The 23,702-nt window shown below is 38.1% G+C and overlaps 1 protein-coding gene and 1 long non-coding RNA gene across 3 annotated transcripts; both read left to right on the top strand.

Moving 5' to 3' along the window:
* Window positions 1-3,111: 3,111 nt before the first annotated feature.
* Window positions 3,112-9,734, top strand: LOC148215915 (uncharacterized). 2 transcript variants are annotated; one of them, XR_015796320.1, is made up of 3 exons: window positions 3,112-3,610; window positions 3,733-4,337; window positions 6,261-9,734. It is a non-coding gene; the product is annotated as an uncharacterized LOC148215915 (long non-coding RNA). The 2 variants fall into 2 exon arrangements; XR_015796319.1 differs by having other exon boundaries at window positions 3,112-3,930; window positions 4,246-4,337.
* Window positions 9,735-12,550: 2,816 nt separating this feature from the next.
* Window positions 12,551-23,701, top strand: KRR1 (KRR1 small subunit processome component). Its single transcript, XM_088141827.1, has 10 exons — window positions 12,551-12,709; window positions 13,822-13,994; window positions 14,831-14,965; window positions 15,161-15,286; window positions 15,442-15,525; window positions 18,478-18,534; window positions 19,288-19,458; window positions 21,584-21,661; window positions 21,787-21,880; window positions 22,746-23,701. The coding sequence occupies exons 1-10, from the start codon at window positions 12,631-12,633 to the stop codon at window positions 22,892-22,894; spliced, it is 1,146 nt and encodes a 381-aa protein (XP_087997953.1). The 5' UTR covers window positions 12,551-12,630; the 3' UTR covers window positions 22,895-23,701.
* The last annotated feature ends 1 nt before the right edge of the window (window position 23,702 follows it).

The following is a 23,702-nucleotide window of genomic DNA, read 5'->3' as shown; positions in this document are numbered from 1 at the left end:
AAAAAAAAAAATTTTTTTTAAAGGCTCGATCTCGCCGCTTAGTCCCGCTTTTCTTCACTTTTAAAAATTCTCTTTAAATTACTTAGGGTGTTCTCTAAGAAAAGTTAGATAGTAAAAGTCCATCTCACCCAGTTGACACACTTTGTCTTTCTTCTTCTGTTTTGGAGCTGTCCCAGCTTTTGCAGTCTTAATGGCTGCCGCTCCGTCGCTGGTTTTAGGGGCTTCTCCTGGATCAACCCGGGACTTTGCGGTGTCCCTGGGGTCTACAGGACGTGCCCTATATAATTGCCATCTCTACGGGACGGCTTGGGTCCTTCAGGACCATCCAGCACCGGAGATATCGGCTGCGATCTTGGGAACTCAAGATCGTACACCGTACCGCCGCGACGCCAACTCCGCCCCCTCGGAATTATAATGTTAAATGCCCACAGAGAGCTTTGCATTAACTAGAAGAAATTTTCCCATGGGAAAAATGGTGATTATTTTAAGTTTTTTCCTGATAAGGGGACTTTGAAGGCTGGACACTAGAGGGAGCTAGAGGATATGAAAATGGAGCAGTAATCTACAATGCAAACTTGGGACTATTTGTCTGCCAAGCTTCTTGACAAAATACATGAATTTCTTGACAAGATTGACAGAGCATGTTGTACTGAAATTACAGAACAAGAACAAGTTGCAACCAATTATTTTGAAATTACTTTGAAGGGGGACTTAAATGTAATACATAATGAGAAAGATACGGAAAAAGATATGGGTACACAAATGGAACTGATGGATGACTTATTCCCAAAAAGAGATATACAGACATTGAACCAGGAAACTAACTTGGATAATTTTTTTTACTGGATATACAAAAGAGCTCTGTTAAGATTCTGAGGGATTTTATTAAAAGTGACAAACAAAAGGACAAACTACATTTGATATACAAAAGAAATCTGCTAAAGCTCTGAAAGATTTTGACTTGAAACACAGATGAACAGAAATCTAGTTCTGGATTCTTTTTGAAGGGGTTAAAAGATATTTTTGAAAGCTCGTGGAAGGAATACAAGATTGACTTATTTGACCAGGGGTAAAGGAGAAAAATAGTTATACCTGGTTGCCCTTACTGGACTTTCTGATAAAAATTACTGACGAAGCATTTGGATTTTGTTTTTTGTTTTAATTCAGTAGATGAGATATGGGGTGAAGAGAGATTATGTTGTATTTAGAGATAGTGATACACTATTAAGATTGTCTTTACTTGCTGGGATGAAGAGGGAAGTTACTTCTTTCTTTTTTCTTTTTCTTTTTCTATTTTTTTTCTTTTTCACACTTTTTTCTTTTCTTGTGTATTATCCTATTTGTGTTTTTTTGGAGCCTGTATTGGCTTTTATTCTTTTCATTTATAATTCTGATTGAAAAAAAAAATCATCATTGTCCCCCTCTTTACCCCGTGGACCCCCAAGTCAGGGGCTCCCAGAACATTAGTTTGGGAGCAATGCTCAGTTGTTATCTACCTTTGGGGGGGGGGGAGAATTAGGTAGAATAACCCCAGTACACATTCCCTCCCCCCCAATGGGTTTTCCCTTGACAGATCAAAGGAGTTTCAGTTAGAAAGTCTGTGGCATCCTCTAGATGGATAGATTTCAGTTCCTATAATTCTTAGCAGTGACAGGGCTGGGTGGGGAATTTTGGAATCTAAAGGCCCTTCCTTGATATCCTTCTGGAAGTCCCTCAAAACATGATTGTATCAACTGGCTTGGGGATCTCAAGGAAATGGTGAACAAGTGAGATGTTTACATTGCCTATAACATCAAATATCCTCTCTCCTAGTCTTTTAATAATAATATTGATGTTTTTTAATTGTGGAATGTTTTAATATAGTTTATTTTATGGTTTGTTTTTTATTGTATGCCACCCAGAGTCACGTTTTGTGAGATGGGCAGTTATATAAACATGATGAAATAAATAAATACATAAATACATACCTGGAGGGCACTCAGTCTAAGAAAGGCCACTTTATGGGTCCTAATGTAGCCAATCTACACACAAGGGCTTTCAAAGAAAAACATTTTAAACCAGATGAGCTAAATTTCTGTAGTATTGTTACTCGGACACCATTTTTGTGGCTAATGACAAACCGACTGAAATCTTTCTCTGAGTGGCTTGCAGATTCTGACTCGCTATGATTTTCAGTAAAATTAATATCTATTTCTTAGAGATTATGGCACCCAAGAAAGTAGGAAAAATGCAGATTCTGACATGTAAGTCTCACTGATTTTAATACACTTATTTACACTTCCAGGCATTTAAAACTAAACATGACTCAGTTTCTGAGAATATGTGGGAATTGTGCAATAAGTGAAGATAATAAAAGCAAGGAAAAGAAATGTGTAAATAAGAGTTATCCCAAAAAGATAATTTACAAGGCTATTTTGGAACAGACACATCTCTCTGTCATGAAGAAAGATTAGGGCTTCCAATTCTGAGCTGCAAACAGGTGTCTGCCGGGAGCGGGGGGTGTCAAAAAAGTCAAGACCATGCAATTGAAACCCCACCCTTTTAAACACATAAAAAATCCCCCTTCTGCCTATGCCAATAGGCAAATTGTTGGGGCCAGAGTAAGGCCTATAAACCAGACACTTGCAATACCTGAAATAATGAATGCAGATCTTTTCTCTGTAAAGTTTGCTCACTCACCTTTTATCTGTATTAGGTTTAGATACTTTTAACATATACTTGAAAAATTGAGCATATTTACATGTAAGTGGATTATAATACTAATATGGCACAAAATAGATGACAACCAATTACTTCCATTATTTAAAGAACTAACTACAATCTGACAAATCTAATCATGTCCTCAAAATCATTGAATAGATGCACCCTTGGCTACTTATATAACAGAGATACCTTTAAAAATGTCTTCTACTCAGTGAAAAGTTGACTGATCAGTATACTTTACATCTCAACTCCAAGCTGAACAGGTGATACCAAAGTTTTACCCAGTGCCTGCAGGCTGTTATGGTCTATATGGGGAAAAACAAGCTTAAATTCAATCCCAGCAAGATTTTGGATCAATTTGAGGGTGGGGGAGGAGGGGGAGGAGAGGGAGGAGGAGAAGGAAGAAGAGTCATCATCAAGTCAGTGTCAGCTCTTAGCAACCACATAGATAGATTTTCTCCAGGATGATCTATCTCCAGCCTGGTCCTTCAGATCTTCCAGTAATAAAATTGGGTAAGGTTGTTATCCAGTTTCAAGGATATTCCATCTTTAGTTCTGGACAAGGCTGTACTCCCCCATACTGAAACAGTTGGTAACTGGAGGTCCTTCTTGACTCTCAGTTCCTGCTTGAACAGCAGGTGGCAGCTGTTGTAAGGGGGGGGGTGTTCTTTGCACAACTTCATTTGATGCAACACTGATGATGTTTCCTGGAACAGAAGACCCTTCTTTCAGTCATTCACCTTAGTCACCTTTTGTTTGGACTATTGCAGTTCTTTATACACAAGACTAATCTTGAAGTCCACTCAGAAGCTACAGTTAGTCCAGAATACAGAAGCTCCAGTATTGATGATCTGCCCATCTGATGCTACCACTTTGAGAGCCACATTGATTACAAGTTGGCTTCCAGGTGCAATTCGGGGGCAAGGGAGGGGTTTATCACTTTAAAAGCCGTTCATAGCATAGGCCCTGTATATTTTCAGAATCATCTTTTCCCAATTATGTTTGCCTGTTTGACAAACTCATGTACAGGAAACCCTTCTCAGGTCCCTTCACTCCGGAATTGCCATCATCTGAGCCCCAGGAATGCGCCTTTTCAATTGCTGCCCCTCTTCTCTGAAACAACATGCCCCTTGAGATCCAGATCACCCTCATCCTGATGGCCATCAAAATCAGGGTGTTTTAGTAGGCCTTAGAGGTGAAAATGAATTGTTTCTTCTTGTGATTTGGGTGAGTTGATTTAAAGAAGTTATTTTATTTATCTCTATCTCTTGTATTATGTTATTATCAATATTTGTATTTTAAACCTTATTTATAAGAATAGGGTACATAAGCCGCTAAAAGTTGATATTGACTGGATAAGCCCTATAAATACACGCGTGCAGGCATATATACGTACTGGTTGAGAAAAACTTCTTTTTTTACTTTTGCCTGTATTCCAGAAAGAAAGGAAATCTCGTCCAGTTCTTTCCTTCTTTCTCTTTAATGTCATCTCTCTGTAAATAGTTACAAATACAAATAAATGAGTTTAATCACCTTTTTCAGGTCTGTGAATTAAAAGATAACACCAGGAGGACAAGACTATGGTACTGATCACCCTGCAAAATATTTCCTTGGAAGTTACAGCTATTAGAAAAGTGAGTAGTTTAACCCTTCAGGATAATGCTAATAATAATAATTAGCCCCAGAGCATGGCTAAATTGTACGTGCTTTGACTTTGACTTTCAGGAGTGGAGGGGAAGATGTATTGTTAGCTTTTAAAAATATTACTACATAATATATTTACTACTATAATTCTATCCATGTTACCTTGAAAAAACCCTATTTTGTTCAAACAGACTTCCTCCAGGTAAATATTTATTGGATTGTAGCATTGGTATCATTGTGGTTATTTTCCTGGAAATGTATTAAAAAGGCACTCTGGAGTTTTTCCTGACTATTCCAGGAAAAGATGTGTTTGATTTAAAGAGGTGCTGCCAGGTGCGACATGTGCACCTACATGTGCTTGGAATCACCTTTACCTTCAGATTGTATCACTACCATTTTATGACTGATAAAATTTTATGGCTGATATGGCTGGCTGATTTTTGATTGTGCAAATGTATGCTGTTTAGCCAAAGGGGGAAAAAAAGGAAAAGAAAAAGGATGTGTTAAGCCTCTGAGACAAAACACATCCATTTTCACCTTTTAACTAGGTCAACTCACCATAGTCAAAAACTATTCATTCCTACTCCAAAGCAACATCTTCAGATTACTGGAGATGCCCCTGATGGCCTTTGGAAGCACTAATAGTAATGCTGGATTCATGAAAATTCTCCTTCAAGTCAAGCTTAACTCCTAGTGATTTTATGGGCATGTTCATGTAGTTTTCTTGGCTACGTGCAGAATGATTGCTTGCTGACTTCTTCCCAGATATTTTTTCAACTTCCTGGTTTAGCCTACAGCCCTCATCATCTCCAGTAGTTTCCCGTCCAAGTACTAACTGAACTTATTGCTACTTAGCCTTTTAGGCTAGACAAGGTTGGCCAGGAGCTAACACCCAGGGAGTCTCATATAAAACTGAACAAACCACATTATGGCTCACTGCAAGGTGTGACTTTAATCTATTTTTCATAGGCTCCCTCATAGTCTCTCATTCACCCAGCTATCTTCTCTGTTTGTTATGACAGCAGGATTTTTTTTTAAAAAAAAATTGGTTATTTTCTCCAGTTGGCAAGGGAGATGAGTAGGCAAATGGACCAATGAATGAATGAGACTATGTGGAAAAAAAATGCAACAGCTGCCCTTCATTTGATGTTTCAGTGCATTTCATGGGATGCAATTCTAGCTCCTTTGTTTTTCTGGTGTCTTTTTTATTAAGATAATGAATGAGTTTTATATCTCAAATGACTCAAATGCTTAAAAACAAAAACAAATCTTGAGGAACAAGAATTCATATTTGGCTTGGAAGAAAAATTACAATTTATTACAATTCTCAGTTGAGCTTTTTAAAGCAACACCCTTAAACATCAGTTTGATGCTTAGCCAATGACTGGTACTTTAAATGAGCATGTGTATAGATATATCTTAGATTCTCCAGTAACTGGAAAATTAAGTTACTACCAATGAACAAACTAAAAAAAAACTTTTTAAACATATCTTTATTGGAGATATATTCAGCTATAATTATTACCAAAACCCCTATTAACGTAATTATGATATATCAGTTGAAAACTGCAAAATTTTCTGTGGGATTGCAGTGTGATTTAATTATACTCCAGAGGTTGAACAGTTGTTAGAAGGTTTCAGTACTGCAGTCTACTTGAAGATTTTCTTCAACTCTGATTTAGATTCGTAGAAAGCTTACATAGCAGTAGACTTTTCTTCCTATAACATGCTTCTCTAAATGCACATTACTGAAGAGCAAGTACCAGACAAAGCTCAAAGAAAAGGAATTGAACAGTGACTCCCACCTAGTGGTAGGGGAGAAAAATCACCTTCTACTGACAGTTATACAGTAAGCTAAAAAAGGATTTACTTTCCTACCTACCTCTTCAGGCATTTTCTTTTCTTCCTTCCAGACTCAAAAACAGAACAGAATGTGGCAGGACCCAATCCTGAGGTGGGATTGGGAGAAAGAATACTGATTATCATCAGCTCAGATCTATACATGCTTTTCAATTCCTGCAACATCCCTCCCAATCTCTTAGATGTGATGGACTAAAACTTCCCTAATACCAAGTCAGCTTCATCAATTCAAACTGGTTGCCTTTTAAATCCAAATTTAACAATCATGCCAACTTTCCTCTAAGTATCCTCTTAAAGATAATGAAATGTTTTCATAATGATCTCTACATTTTTGGGGGGGGGGGGTTGGTTTTTTTGCAGCTAAGTCCTAGCTCTGTCTGAGGAGCTTCCTCCCTTGCCTTTGATTTATTAATGCTTTATGTGAATGGAAATACTTGTTTTGAAAGGACATTTCCATAGTTCAGCCAGATCTACCCAGGAATTTACTCTTGTCCTAGGTAGCTCCTGCTATTTCTGAATATTATTTTATGGAATTATATTTAAAGCATTTTTTCCACTTAACAATGGGTAACTTTAATCAGTGGTAGAAGCTTAGATAGATGTAGAGTCCCTTGATATTCCCTGTGACACTCTATGGAAGCAAAAGTTGGACTTTAAAGAAGCAGGATAGGAAGAGTATTGATATCAGCCTTTGAACTTTGGTGCTGGAGAAGACTCCTGAGAATACTGTGGACAGCCGAGATAACAAACAGATCATCAAACAAATCAACCCAGAGTTCTCATTTGAGGCACAAATGACCAGGCTCAAATTATCCTACTTCAAACACATTATGCAAACACTCTCTGGAAAAGGTTCTAATCCTGGAAAGGTGGAAGGAAAGAGAAGAAGCAGCAGCAAGGAGGATGGACTGAGTTGCAGTGGCAATGAGTACATCGTTGAAAGACCTGAAAGACCAGGTTAGGGATAGATCATCATGGAGAAAATCTATCTATGTGGTGGCTAGGAGTCGAAAATGACTTGATGGCAATCAATCAATCAATCAATCAATCAATCAATCAATCAATCAGAGCTTAAGAGCTGCATGCACACCTTTTTACAGGAATACAGGAAGCAACTGAAAACTGAGACAGATCACTGATCCATCTAGTCCAGAATTCTCAGTTCTAACTGCTCTTCCAGTTTCATGCATGAGTTTTTTCTAACCCAATCTGTTGTTGTCAAAGAACTTTGGATCATTTATCACTGAACAATGCTAAGGGTGACCAAGTCCCTCTGGTTTTGGGAGTCATTTCCACCAAAAATGTCCCAGTTTCCAGGAGTCCAGCCTGGCTGAATAGCAGTAGCTATAGCCCAAGCAGCAGTAGAATTTAGTTGCAAGAGTGGTTGCAGCCTCACACTCACTAGTGATGGCAAGGGAAACAACTTCTGCATTCCCTGCTCATAGGGCTACCATAATTAGGCTCCGAAATCCTAGCATTGAATACAAAGAACAGAGACCCAGTATGCTGCATGGCATAGTGTAGAATATACCATGTCAGAATACATCACAAGGAATTTTTTTTTTTTTTTAAACCAGAACTTGGGATATTGTACAAGCAGATGGCAGGAATGTTCACTGAGAAATCTGTAACTAGAAGCAATTCTATATCATTTATGTAGGGCTACCAAATCAGGTAGCAAAAAACCAGATGACCACTGTGTGGCAGCAAAGTCAAGATTTTTTTATACGTCTTTGCTGCCTTCTAGTGGTTTTTTGGATTTTTTAAAGCCCACATCTGACAGCAGTACAGCATATATTTGATTCTTTCCCAACTTTCATTCTGGAGCTCCAGACTGTCTCTTCTTTCACCACCACAGCCATCCTTTGAAGTTGGTTGGGTGACTGGCCCAAAGTCATTCAGTGAGCCTCTGTAGTCTCTCACACTTTCACCACTACCCCACCCTGATTCTCTGAGTATTTCATACAGGATTGCTTCCAGCTGCAGATTTTGTAGTAAAAATGGCTGCCATCTAATTATGATTGGGAATTTTGCAGCTCAGATATGCAGCTCCAACTGCACTCTCATGAGTATTTGAGATTGTGGAATAGCATTAACGTATACATTTGTACAAATTAATGTATCTTAGCTATACTCTTGGAAATGTGGTCACCCTCACAATGAAGCAGTCCTGGCCCTTCCCTAGTCTTTTCCTCTTTCCTCACCACCTGTCAGGGGATCTGAACCTAGATCAGTTTTCACATCTATTACTTTAAGGGCAGTATGTCTCATTTTATTATTGTTACTTACATTAAAAATATACTAATATGTAATAATATAAGAATGAAGTATTTCAAACCTTTTCTCCAAGTTAATTGGTGAAGAATTGTTTGCAATACATTTTGTCATACAAGTTATCAACAATATAAAGAGGTGAATGTCATTGACTTGTTTTTCAGCAGACTTGGAACTAGTTCAAGGATTTTCCCAGTTTGATATACAGTTAAAAGGAGACCGAACAGCTGCTTAATATGCATACAAGAAATTGCCACAAGATGATTGAGCAAGATCAGCATATTTTGTACTTCAGAGACCAAACTGAATATTCATGTGTGTTGTTTAAAAGCCCTCTCGGGTTAGAGTTGATAATAATACAGTGGGGTTATAACATTTTGTCAGTTACAAAGATATGAAATCTTCTCCTTGATTCATTGGACACTATGAAATTGCACTGATGAAGATCATCTGCATTCCGCACTTGCAATCTTAGGTAAAAGGACCTCTTTTAAGAGGCTCCTAATAACTGAATTGTACTGGACTGTATCTCCAAGTACATTAAATAATCTCATTTCCAACAAACTTCTATGAGAGAAATAGTCATATTTCCACCAAGGAGAGAAATCTAAATTTTCTATGAATATATAACAAATCTGTATAAAATACTACTACACAAAAATATATTTAAAATGTACTTTTTATGTTTATTGAATGTGATCTTTTAATTTTGCAGCAAGCTCCAAGGCTGGAAAAAGTTTACAGTGGCCAGTGTTCATAAGGTGTCACTAAACTACCACTCAGAAGATTATATGGTGCATTCAATACACACAGTTGCCCTGTTTCCACTCCAGAAATAGCTTCCCAGCCTTCCAAAAATGTATCACAAATTCCAGGACTCCATGATTTTGCTTGTGCAATTCTCTTTATGCTTTGATGATGGGGTTTCTGAGAAAAGAGATTTTTTTTCTAAAGTAACTTTCTATACATACATAGAATCTTATATATGATGCCCTTCTCTAGAAGCAAAAATTTTAAAAAAGCTCAACAAGGACTTTTAGTACAAATATTGGTTGGGTAATTTATCACCATCCTTATCTTGATTCATAGTCAGAACTGCAGTTTGGGAAACCGTGGTATAGATCCTGGAGGATAAGGACAATTTCCAGCCAGCCAGATCCTTGTGCTATCAATCAAAAATCTTATTTTTCTTCCTTACTAGATTGTTTTGGGATGAAAAAATTATGGAAGAAAAAGTGGGAAACACTGCATGATTACAAATAGAAGATGACTTCTGAATCCATTGTAGAACTTTGTTTTTAAAGCAGGACAACTGCAGAATAAAAGGTCTCATGTATAAGCAATCATAGACTGGTAAAATCTGAGTTCAAATCTCTATCCAGTCATGAAGGTCTTTGGTTGGCCTTGGCATCTGTCACACTTGCATACTATTTATTTATTTATCCATCCACCAATCCAATTTGTACCCATTGCAATCAACTAGGCCAATCAATTTTAAGATGTGTGGACTTCAACTCCCAGAATTCCCCAGCCAGCCTTGATGGCTGGGGGTTCTGGGAGTTGAAGTGCATACATTTTAAAGTTGCCAAGGTTGAGAAACACTGAACTAGATTTTTGGCAGTTCAAAAACAACTTAAATTAATAATAGTAATAAAATAAAACATGCACAATAACCCAATAAAAAACATCAATAATAGAAACACTGTGCAAAGAGAGAGGGTTAGGTGTGTGTATATACCATTACCTCAGACAGGAAATTATAAATAGGAAGTATAGATTGTTTCTCTTAGAAATCTCAGAAAAACAATATTTTAAATAAGTAACTATCCAGCAAAAAATGTTACCACTACTGTGAAACAATTATATCCTGTACTTCTGTGCTGACAGTGGAATAACTGAGTCTCTCTCTGTCTCACATCTTCCTTCCTTCCTTAAGGCTACCCAACTAACAATTCATTTGGGTGGGAGGGTGTTTCTATCCTGGTCACTGAGAAAAAAGTTTCTTTTTCCAAAAGGAACACTACAACCAAGTTAGAGAGAAAGAGGTGGTCTAATTTCCTCCACTACCAGCCTTCTTGGCCACTTGTATGAAATTTTGCATTGTCTATCTTCTCGATGAGTTTTTAATTACAAGGCTAAAACAACAGCATTATGACCCAAGATGATAATTAGTGAAGACATAATTAATGAGGAAATATTACATACGTTGGACTGTAGTCTTATCAGTTCAGACAGATGAAAGATGGAGGCTTTTTACCAGTAATTAGGGCTGCAAAAATTCAGATATCCATGATATAGCAGCAAAGAGGGTTTTATCTATATTTCTTTGCTGCCATCTAGTAGTTGTTCAGAGTTTTGCAGGCCAAATCTGAAAGCCCTGCAGTAACTGATAGAGAATTTCTTCCAGCTGCAGATTTGTTAGGGGAAAGCCCAGTGCTGCAAATGATTTTATTAACCAATGTTGAAGCAAGCATAAGTAGGTGGCATATCTACCCAATCTTGGCCGATCTTAAAAATGATAAACAAACTGGCTTGGACTTGGTTACTACTTGTATGAGATACTATTAGGAAATCTCAGAGTTGTAGACTAGACTGAGAAATAATTTTAATAATGTTTAAAACCCACAGAAAAAGGCAATGCTAAATGACTTACATATCACATTCCAGGAGTCAAGTTTGACCTGATGGAAATACACCACTTGATACTGCAGAAATTGCAATGTAGTACTGTAGTTAATTTATTATATTGCTACTTTTCAGGAAGTCCCACCTGATCCCAGTCCATTAATGAGAATGTTTGATCAACTCCTCAGTTCCAGAAACAACGTTTTAACTTTGGAAGAGTAAAAAAATCTGGGATATTGCTAGATATACATCTACCAAAGGGTCACAGTATGGCCGTCATTGCTAACTTAAAGATTAATACAGTATTTGTCTAGCCATGAAGCGTGGCATTGCCACAGGATGCCAAATACTGCAGGATTTTGTTCTGAATCAAGTTCAATATGGAGTCCTTGGGGTTCTCTGAGCATGGTTGTTTTCTTGCAAACATTTTGTTACCCAGCTAGGTAACATCTTCAGTGCTAGAAGGGAGTGGGGTTTGCTCTTCTAGCACTGAAGATGTTACCTAGCCAGGTAACAAAATGTTTGCAAGAAAGCAACCATGCTCAGAGAACCCCAAGGACTCCACAGTTCAATCCTGAGCTACATATCTTCCCTTCAAGTTCAATATGTTAGCGTGAAATAAGTGTTTGCAGGATTGGCAGCCATAAATTCCATGCTAATTACCTCTAAGAAAATATGCTTTCAAAGACGGTTGTTGTTTATCTTTTTAATTATCGGAAATAAAGCTCTGGAGTCATGAGAATATTTAGACCAATTTCTTTTGTAAGTGTGCAAAGTCTGGAACTGGCACTCTTTGGTTTTATGGAACTAAACCCAAATAAAACAAGTATTCAGAGAAGTTTTATTGGATACAGAAAGCAGATTATATATGCATCAATCATATTACACAAAGGTTTCTATGAAATCAACCCTGATGTTGTCTTGCCTTTAAAGTTTTGGATAAATTACAAAAGAAACTGACATATAAATGTGCGTCCTGGACTTAATTTATCGATTAGGGATTTTCATTATCCGAACCTATCAAAAGGAAAATCCGAAAACCGTTGTCTTGGTAACCTCAAAAAAAAAAAGTCTTATTAGAAGCCCAGAAGTACAGTAGTTCAGTTCTTATTCAGAAATCATGATAATGAAAACATCTTCCGAAGGTACTATGGCAAAGCATCCTCTGAAATTACGATTCGGAGGGTTATAAGTTTATAAAGTTGGAAAGAATCGCAATTCACACTCCGCCTGAGTCTACATTAACACTTCCATCTTAAAACTGACCCCAGGTTCACTTTATTGCCAATACAAAATAGAGTGCTTTCCTCAAACGTGAGGTGGCGTTGAAAAAAGCTTCGCCAGAGAAATTTGCCACAATTTTAGGCTGTGTAATATTCTGCCTTTCGTATCTCTATAGAGAACTCCGCCGGCCGCCTGCATCCTCCCAGGATCACCGCGTTCTTTAGCGTCTGTTTGCGCTTCCGCTTTGTCACGCGGCCGCTGAGAGGCGGAGAGGCCGCGGCGCGGAGAGGTGGAGGCGGCATGGCGGCCTCTGGGAAGGCTGGGCGTGGAAAGCGGGGGGCTGCGACCCAGACCCCCAAGGCCGACAACGCGACCCCAGGTGATATCGTCCTCCCGTCTCGAAGCGTGGCTGGTTGTGTCGCCCTGACTCCCGCTTTTGCAGGGGAGGCACTTCGTGTTCCGGGGCGCATAAGCTAATTTACTTCGCCTTTTACATGCTGCCGTGGGAATGGTGAAGTTGATTTTGAACCTAATGATATCGCTGGGCTATTTGCCGCTCAGTGCTAATTACCGTATCTGGGCTGCAAACTCCGTATGACCAAAAAATGCAAAACACTCCATTTAGTGCCCGTCCGGATTTTTGCAGGCCGGGTAGAGTATTCCTACCCACTGCTGTGGATAATAACTCTCCAATGGATTTCATCTCAGAATTATGTGCCTGGCGATTATAGCTAACTTTTTAGTGGGTTCAGGTTTGCTTTTTCTTTAATGTATTAGTAATGGCTGTGAACACTCTTGGGCTAAAGTGCAAGATAGCTAAATTCTGAGTAGCTGTGGTTTTCTTTTAAGAGGGGATATATAAAGGCATAGTTTCAGTCCTCCAGCTTGTCTAACTGTTACGATATTATCTCAGTGTGATGTATATGGGGAGACAAAGTACCTTTTGTACCTTTAGAGTGAGGGAGAAGTACCAAATCACCCTGGTGTTTGGAAGGGACACTCTGCTTCACTTTTAACTGTTTCTGGAGTTTTTTGCAACAGCAGGTATTATGGAAATGCTACACTTTTAGCTTTTCTCAAAGCTGCAGTGTTAAACATTCTGAAGATAGCATCAAAATACATAGAAGTCCCAGTAATTGGAAGAATTGGATGATTTAATTATCCTTTTTATGAAAGTCTTATTGTGCTACATTATGACCAGTAATTGGTAGACTATGGTAGATTTGCGACCAAAGAAATAACAAAGTGACAAATGCATCTACTTGCCCAGTTGTCCTTTTCTGCCCCAGACTGGCACTGTCATAGTGCTGTGCTTCCTTTGGACGAGCTAGGAAACCACATTGCTAGACACACACTTGTCTGAAAATCTTTCTTTGTAGGGGTGGGATAGAAGTTCTTGCTGAGCCTTCTGCCTCTCCAGCTAGTCGTCTTCTATCCAAATATTTTTATGCTTGAAAAACATGGTAATATCAATATTTTTGCTGACAATAGATGAATCAGAACTTCTCACTGTGCCCGATGGATGGAAAGAACCATGTTTTACCCAAGAAGATAACCCTAAAGGGCTTCTAGAAGAAAGCAGTTTTGCTACTCTTTTCCCTAAATACAGAGAAGCTTACTTGAAGGAATGCTGGCCACTAGTGCAGAAAGCTTTGAGTGAACATGTAAGAATATTTATTTATACTTTCACAGAGATAATGTTAACATTCCAGTTAAAAAGCATGGATCTTGAGGAAAGCTATATGACCTGGCTATACTGATGAATAACAGAGGTTTACTGTACATGATTCTCACATTCATTGTCTACTTTGTGAATTCCCAAATATGCAGATAAAGAGGAGTGGCCTATAGTAATATGTTCCATATTCAAAAGCAAGGCATTTCTATTTTCAGTGCACAAGGGTTCCTGTAATACTTAGGTACAGTATATATTGTATCACTTATTTAGACATAAATATACCTCAGATGTGTTTTTAATAGGCTTCTGTCACAAGCATGTTTGAAAGCAAAAGGGATAATGCTGATTCCGAGTTTTTCGGGTCCCTTGGGCAAGTTGTAAGTAATGAGTTACATTCCTTAAAGTGTGCCCATCTACTCATCCTCTCTGCTTTACCATTTGCTTGATTCTTTGGGCTCCAGATTAACTTCCTATGTGAAAAGTCTATTTGGAGATGACAGAGAACAGACAGCAAAGGGAAAGAGCAGGAAACAGGACCTGAAGATTCCAAGGACTGCAGTGGAAGTCCCATTGGCGCATGGGCTTCAGTCCTTGATTGACAATGCAAACCCAAATGTTCTTCATATAAGTCCTTTTAATTTAAAAAGGCATCTACCTAAGGTTTTCTAAATGAAACCCATACCCATTATGAAAATGTTTGATTTCTTGTTGCTCTTGGATTTCAGTAGATTTTTTTTTGGTAAATTTCACTTATCCCATACAGCTCTGATATTGTTAAGAATTTGTTCTATTCTTATGAGAATAGTTTTTCTTATGTTACAGCACATAAATGCAGTTTTAGACTTAATTGAAGGAAGCATGACTGTCAGCACAACAAAGAAGACCTTTGATCCATATATCATCATCAGAGCCCGTGATTTAATAAAACTTTTAGCCAGAAGTGTTCCATTTGAGCAGGTTTGTTTGTCTACCTTTTTTAACTTCAATTTTTTAAACTTTAATTTCAAGACATCTGATAAGACTCAACCTGATTTAGAATCCTGATTCAGAATGTTTCTTAGAAGGAGATGAATGTATTATAATAACCTATTTGACAATATCTGTATTATAATAACATATTTCACTTAAAACTATCTCTGATGTTCCATTCAGTCTGTACGTATCCTTGAAGATGACATTGCATGTGACATCATTAAAATAGGGTCCTTGGTCCGAAACAGAGAAAGATTTATAAAAAGAAGACAGAGGCTTATTGGTCCAAATGGATCTACTCTCAAGGTATGTTTTTGTTCTTGTAACTCAATCCTATGCATGCTTATTCAAAAATAGATCTCCAGTAAATGAGATTTGAATGCTTGTTTTCTTGTTTAGTAAAATAAGTGCCTATGAGAATTGGATCCTGAAATGTGTACTGTTATCTTATTTTGGTATAGGCTCTAGAACTGTTAACCAACTGCTATATCATGGTTCAGGGGAACACTGTTTCAGCTCTTGGACCTTTTAATGGTTTAAAAGAGGTAAGATCACCTTGGGATAGAACATTTTGCATGTTCAGTTCAAGCTGTAGAAGTACTTTTCATTCATTTTTGTTAATGTTATATGTTAATATACTGTAAAATGTCTATGCATTAAAAAAGAAAGAAAATCCTATATGCTAGTCTATGACCATAATAAAGATTTGATGTTGAGAGATGTCCTAAGAAATCAGTTGTTATATTAAAGTTCTGTATGTTTTATTAACAGAAGTTTATTTAACAAGCTAGACTCTATGGTCATGCTGTGCAAGACAAAACATGATATAGATGGAGCATTGTATCAGAATGTCTTGCTGTCAGAAATATGTTCACTGCTGAACAAATCAAGTGTGCAGCTTAAGAATAGGATACAAATTTGATCTGATCCAAATTTTTGCACATTAGCAGCCCTTTGTATAGGGGACGCGGTGGCGCAGCGGCTTAATGACGCTGAAAGTTGCCGGCCGGAAATGGTCGACACTTCAGCAGTTCGAGCCCAGCTCCGCGCAGCAGAGGGAGCACCTGCTTCCTCCCCAGCTCCTGCCAACCCAGCAGCTCGAAAACTTACGTGAGTAGATAAATGGGTACTCTCACCCCGGTGGGAGGAAAAGTGCTGGCGGTGCTTGCATGGGAGACGGGAGCAGTTGCCAGTAACGCAGAAGCCTGAAAAAGCTGCGAAGCAACAGAAACCCCGCCTCCTGTGCTCGCCAGCTGGGCTCTGTTCTAGGAAGGAGGCAATGGCAAACCACTTCCGAAACACCTTGCCTTGAAAACTGCAAGGACTCGTCCAGGCAGTCGCCGCAGAATCGGTAACGATTGAGTGCAGATTAAAAAAAAAAAACTTTGTGCAAGAGATGTAAAATTTAACTGCCAATCTGGTGTTCCAGATTACGTCTTCATTAATTTTTTGAAATTATTAAGGGACACAAAGTCATGCCTACTGAAAATAACATTGTTTTTAAAATAATTTTCAGATGTTAGAAATACAATCATCTAGCAATTAGATATTTTAAGTCAAGGTAACTAACGTGTACCTTATAGGTTGTATGCAGGCCCTAGCATCCATTTGCAGTCCCAGAGTTTTCTCCCTCTGCTAAGTATAAGATAGTTTTGCTTCTTAATCATTCCCCACCCTCTCCCCACCCAGCAAAAAATATCCAAAAGGAGAAATGGAACCAAAATTTCACTGCTACACCTACAGGACTTGGGCAGGGCAGAAACAGTATACAGTCAGGACCAGAAATATTGGAACAAGGATAACTGTTTTGGCGTTTGGCCTCTGTACACCACCACATTGAAGTTGAAGGGAAACGCACCCAGACGGGAGCAAAGTCAGGACTTTCAGCTGCAAATCAAGGGGTTTGACAAAAGTGGGGCACTAACCACTCAGGAAGTACAGCCAGTGGCATACACACACACCCATATCATAAGTATGGCTCATAAGTAATGGAACAAACCAACATAAGGATCGCCTTTAATACCTGGATGAAAATCCTTTGCAGTCAACGACTGCCTGAAGTCGAACTCATGGACATGACCAAATGCTGAGTTTCCTCTGTTGAGATGCTTTGCCAGGGCTTTACTGCAGCTGCCTTCAGCTGCTGGTTGTTTGTGGGTCTTTCTGCCTTTAGTCTTCAGTAAGTGAAAAGCATGCTCTATTGGGTTGAGATCAGGTGACTGACTTGGCCATTGAAGAACATCTCACTTCTTTGTCTTGAGAAACACTTGGGTAGCGTTTGCTGTATGTTTTGGGTCATTATCCATCTGTAATATGAAGCAGCGTCCTATCCGTCTGGCAGCATTTGGCTGAATCTGAGCAGAAAGTATAGCCCTATACACTTCAGAATTCGTCCTGCTGCTTTTATCAGCAGTCAGGTCATCAATAAATACCAGTGACCTGGTTCCATTGGCAGCCATATGTACCCATGCCATAACACTGCCTCCACCATGTTTGACAGATGATGTGGTATGCTTTGGATCATGAGCTGTTCCTTTCCTTCTCCATACTTTTTGCTTCCCATCATTCTGGTGCAAGTTAATCTTGGTTTCCTCAGTCCAAAGAATCTTATTCCAGAACTGGGCAGGCTTTTTTAGGTGTTTGCTGGCAAAGTCTAATCTGGCCTTTCTGTTCTTGAGCATTACCAGTGGTTTGCACCTTGTTGTGAAGCCTCTGTATTTACATTCATAAAGCCGTCTCTTGACTGTAGATGTTGACAATGACATGCCTACCTCCTCAAGAGCATTCTTGGCCTGGCTAGATGTTGTGAAAGGGTTCTTTACCACGAGCAGAATTCTGCAGTCATCCACTTTAGTTGTCTTCCATGGTCTTCCAGGCCTTTTGCTGTTGCTGAGCTTGCCAGTTAATTCCTTCTTTTTCAGGATGTTCCAAACTATTGTATTGGCTGCTCCCAATGTTTTTGCTATCTCTCTGATGGGTTTATTTTGTTTTCTCAGCCTAATGATGGCCTCCTTCACTTGGATGGACACCTCTTTGGACCTCATGTTGAGAGTTCCAGTGAACAGCTACCAAATGCAAATGTAACATTCAGAACCACCTCCAGGCCTTTTATCTGCTTGATTGGTCATGGGGTACCCAGGAAACAGGCCACACCTGGCCATGCAGCTGTTTGTCAGCCATTCGTTCCATTACTTATGAGCCACCAATGATAGGTGTGTGTGTATGCCACTGGCTGTACTTCCTGAATGGTTAGTACCCCACTTTTGTCAGCCCCCTTGAATTACAGCTGAAAGTCCTGACTTTGCTCCCATCTGGATGTGTTTCCTTTCAACTTCAATGCGGTGGTGTACAGAAGCCAAATGCCAAAACAGTTATCCTTGTTCCAATATTTCTGGTCCTTCCTGACTGTGGCCACCAGGCTGAAAAAGTTTGCTCACCTTTAGTTTAAATCATTACAATAAATCAGTCTGCAATCTGTCATTTTTTTTCTAAATTAGGTTAGGAAAGTTGTTTTGGATACCATGAAGAATATTCATCCCATATATAATATCAAGGTAAGCTAAAAATATTTGATGTAAAATTATTTTGGCTGACTTGGCTGAGGTGTTTGTTACCTTTTTAGCATTCCCTCTCAACATGCAATGATTTGGGCAGAGCAGTTGTGTGTCTTCCCTTTAGATAATTCTGCAGTGAAACCACTATTGAATCCCAAATCCAGTGCTATTTGATAGCCATCAGAGAATGATAATACCCCCACATCCGGTTAAAATAAATTAATGGTGTCAGTTCTACAAAATATAGGTTCTAACTCCAATTAAGGCATGGACAGAGAACAAGGGAGTGCAGTAACTTTGTATCCTGAATTGATCCTTAGCTGTTCTTTTTTCAGCTTCTCTGCTGTTGAAAGTGGCGGAAATTCCTGCAATTGCCCAGGGGAGCCTCCATGGACAGACCATGGAAATTTTCTACACCTAGCAGCCCCTCAGTCAGAAGAGTATAGATTTGCTCCTTTAAATACTTGGGATTGCAAATTCTTTTGAACCCAAAATTCAAATAAATGTGCCAATTTGCTTCTTAATTTTTGCATGTCTGCCATTTATTGCTTCTATCAAAAAAATCTGAAGTGGAAGAATCATTAAGTTTAGCAAGTTATTTATAATTGGATCACTTTCTCCTATGTTAATATATACTATTATTAAATGAGTCTATTTTATATATGATATGAAGCCTCCTGATTTTTCCTTAGGTTAAATAAAACAATAGAGTTTTTATCCTAACTTACTGTTTGATGTTTAATATGTTTGAAGACACTAATGATTAAGAGAGAATTGTCAAAAGATCCTGAATTAAGATTGGAAAGCTGGGAACGTTTTTTACCCAAGTTCAAACACAAGAATTTGAACAAACGGAAGGAACCAAAGAAGAAAAGTGTCAAGAAAGAATACACTCCCTTCCCACCTCCACAACCAGAGAGTCAGGTCTGTTTAATATGAAATTTTACAACAACATAAATGAATTTCCTGAGTGACAGCTGATGCCTTTATACATGGATGACAAACTCTGATGTTGCAGATGTTTGAGAGTGTAGCCCATAAATGTGGCCAATGGACAGGGGTGATAACTCTACTCTAACATCATCTGGAGGGCACAGGTTCCCCACTCCTTATTTTAGTGTATTGTGAAATCTAATCAATGTTTCTGTATAGATATAGCCTAAAGATAATTGCAGTTGATTGGAAATATTCTCTTTCATTGCAATGTACAGTAATGTGCAAAGGTTTTAGGCAGGTGTGAAAAAATGCTGTAAAGTAAGAATGCTTTCAAAAATATATATTGTAATTGTTTATGTTTATCAATTTTCAAAATGCAAAGTGAGCAAACAGAAGAAAAACCCAAATCAAATCAATATTTGGTGTGACCACCCTGTGCCTTCAAAACAGCATCAATTCTTCTAGGTACACTTGCACAGAGTTTTTGAAGTAACTCGGCAGGTAGGATATTCCAGACATCTTGGAGAAGTAACCACAGATCTGTGGATGTAGGCTGCTTCAAATCCTTCTGTCTCTTCATGTAATCCCGGACAGACTCAATGATGTTGAGATCAGGGCTCTCTGGGGGCCGAACCATCACTTCCACGACTCCTTGTTCTTCTTTATGCTGAAGATAGTTCTTAATGGCACTGGCTGTATGTTTGGGGTCATTGTCCTGCTGCAGAATAAATTTGGGGCCAATCACATGCCTTCCTGATGGTATGGCATGATGGATAAGTATCTGCCTGTATTTCTCAGCATTGAGAACACCATTGATCCTGACCAAATCTCCAAGTCCATTTGCAGAAATGCAGCCCCAAACTTGCAAGGAACCTCCACCATGCTTCATTGTTGCCTGCAGACTTTCATTATTGTACCACTCTCCAGCCCTTCAGCGAACAAACTGCCTCCTGCTACAGCCAAATATTTCAAATTTTGACTTGTCAGTCCAGAACACCTGCTGCCATTTTTCTGCACCCCAGTTCCTATGTTTTTGTGCATGGTTGAGTTGCTTAGCCTTGTTTCCACGTTGGAGGTATGGCTTCTTCCATGAAGACCACTTCTGGCCAGATTTCTCTGGACAGTAGATGAGTGTACCTGAGTCCCACTGGTTTCCACCAGTTCTGTACTGATGGCACTGCTAGACATCTTCCAATGTCAAAGGGAAGTAAGCATGATGTGTCTTCCATCTGCTGCATTAAGTTTCCTTGGCCGACCACTGCATCTACAGTCCTCAGTGTTGCCCATTTCTTTGTGCTTCTTCAAAAGAGCTTGAACAGCACATCTGGAAACCCCAGCCTGCTTTGAAATTGTTGCCTGGGAGAGACCTTGCTGATGCACTATAACTATTTTGTGTCTTGTTGCTGTGCTCAGTCTTGCCATGGTATATGACCTGTGACATGAAACTGTCTTCCACAACCTCAGCTTAGTAGCAGAGTTTGGCTGTTCCTCGCCCAGTTTTAAGCCTCCTACACAGCTGTTTCTGTTTCATTTAATGACTATGTTTCAACCTACATATGAAATGGTGATCATTACATCTGCTTGGTATAATTGGTTAATCATACACCTGACTCTAATCCTACAAGATCCCTGACTTTGTGCAAGTGTACAGTGTGCAAGTGTAAGAATTGATGCTGTTTTGAAGCCAAAGGGTAGTCACACCAAATATTGATTTGATTTAGATTTCTCTTCTGTTTGCTAAATTTGCATTTTGTAAATTGATAAACATAAACAATTACAATATATATTTTTGAAAGCATTCTTACTTTATAGCATTTTTTCACACCTGTCTAAAACATTTGCACAATACTGTATGTGTGTATCTGTGTGTAATGATTTGCTACCCAAAATGAACTTAGCAGGTTAAATTAATACTAAAGTTAATTGTGAATATATGTATTTAACAGTATCTTCTCAACTTTAACATCACTTGGCTTTGACATTGTCAGAATTATTAAGACTATTATTTAACTTCTGATTTTTTTAAATAAGGAACCATGGCAACTAATTTTTTAAATATGGAACCATGGCAATATTTTTCACTGGAATATGTATGATCATACTATTTTTACAGGTTGATAAAGAATTAGCAAGTGGTGAATATTTCTTGAAAGAAAGTCAAAAGAAGCGTAAGAGAATAGAAGAGATAAAGGTACAGTCTCTTGAATTCTTTGTTAATTAACATAGGTGGTGGTTGTGCCAGAATGAAGATGTGATTTGTTAATTAAAATATGTATTTAATTTTGTGTGTGCTACATGAACTTTTTTGATGCTTAGGCAAAGCAAGCAGAAGCAATTAGCAAGCGACAAGAGGAGAGAAATAAAGCCTTTATTCCACCTAAAGAAAAGCTTGTTGTAAAACCAAAGAAAGGTAAGATTGGTTTCTGCTCCCATTATTCTTAATATTTTTTAAAAAGACAGTCTCTGCATTACAGAGGAGAGAAAACATTTTGATCTGTTATCTACAAAATAAATTATTACTCTTGGTCTCTCTGTTGAGAAGACTGAGGGACAGAAAACTAATGGAAGGTTAATTTGCTAAAAATGTTAACTATATTCTCACTCAAGGAAATACATTAATGTATTAACACAAGGTAACAAGGATATCTCTCTCCTTGACATTTGTTTTACATTCTTTAAACCTAAAATCTGCATTAAAAACTAATTTATAAGATTAAGAAGTTATGAAATGCGACAGGAAGAACTGATCCACTTGATAAATAGTACTTTAAACAAGGTCGTGTAAATCAAAGTTCATTGATATTAAAAGACTACTCCTGTAGCATAGACTCTACCTACCTTTCAGACAAGAACAGTTACAAAACTTCTTTGTAAAGGTACTTTGGTTTCAGATAACTCTACTTCTAGTCTCCCAAAGTTCCTGTGTTGGCTGATTTAATATTAGCTTAATATTAACAGTAATTAGCTTACTGTTCAAAGCATTAAAAAATAGATTCATCTGAAATGCTATTAATATGCTTTGGAAGTTATTCAAATTTAATTCATAGCTTTGGATCCAAAATCTACATCTTATGGTTGAATTAAAAGCTTACAACTTGTAAAATAATCCCTTTAGCTACATTAAGATAACTGGATTCCGTAGCTTGACATGTAACTCTGGCTTTTTCGTGTTTTATATCTTTATTGAAAACTTGATTTGTTATGCTTGAAAATGTTTTGAATGTCTCTTGGATCTGACATATAAATAAGAAACAATATATTCTTTCACTCTGTAGCATCAACTGAAACAAAGATTGATATTGAAGCAATTAAAGAAAAAGTTAAAAAGGCAAAGAAGAAGAAGCTTGGAGCACTATCAGAAGAAGAAGTTAGATTAAAAATTGCAGCAGATGAAAAGAAAAAGAAACTACCTTTAAAGTTATAGCACTTCACTTTTTGTAAGGAGGAAAGCTATGAACTCAAGTTTTATATTTGACTTCATTTACTTGCCTTATTGTCAGTTAAAACCATAGAAGACGAAAATGTTGCATTCCCTGAGGAAAGGAGGGAGGAAAAAACACCATTTCAAATTGTTAATCTAAAACTGACAGATGGCTTGTTCTGTTGTATTTTAAGCAGTATGGGAAATACTTGCATATTTATGATATCCATTAGAATGAGCAGTTGACTTATAACTTGGTGTAAAAGTGGTAGCATACACAGGACTACCATTGAAAAGATTTTGTACAGTGTACGAATACTTACCAGCATACTTGGTTTTATTTGTTTTATTGTATGGGACTCTGAAAGATAGTTGTCCAGAACACTGCAAGAAGTAATACGGCAGCTGAAACATTTTCCAAGTAAAAATGTGTATTGCTTTATTATTGATTTTTAGATCTACTAGGCTTGTATAAACTACTTCCTCAATCTTTTGGGGGGGGGGATGCTCTTTTAAGTTTTGTTTATATTACTGGAGAATTTTGCTTTCCAAATGCTGGTTGCAGTTGTATGTCGAGTTACTTTGTTCATTCAGGTCAACAAAGGGCCGGGAGTGTGATGAATGGAGATCAGTAGAATGGTACTATGTGAATGTTGTCGTCAGTAAGTCATAACTTTATGCTTATTGAATGTTTACCTTTGGAAGAAGGCCTTTTTCTGCTTCATGTACTTTTTTAATCCCCCAAAAACAATTTGAAAATGTATCTAAAGATCTCTGATGTCTGACTCTTCTTATCAATTCATTGTTTAAT

The sequence above is a fragment of the Python bivittatus genome, unplaced genomic scaffold (genome assembly GCF_059951505.1).
Source record: "Python bivittatus isolate LINGU-HERP-01145 unplaced genomic scaffold, Pbiv_v1 ctg000330_np1212, whole genome shotgun sequence".
Taxonomy (NCBI): domain Eukaryota; kingdom Metazoa; phylum Chordata; class Lepidosauria; order Squamata; family Pythonidae; genus Python; species Python bivittatus.
This window is presented reverse-complemented; position numbering and strand designations above follow the sequence as displayed.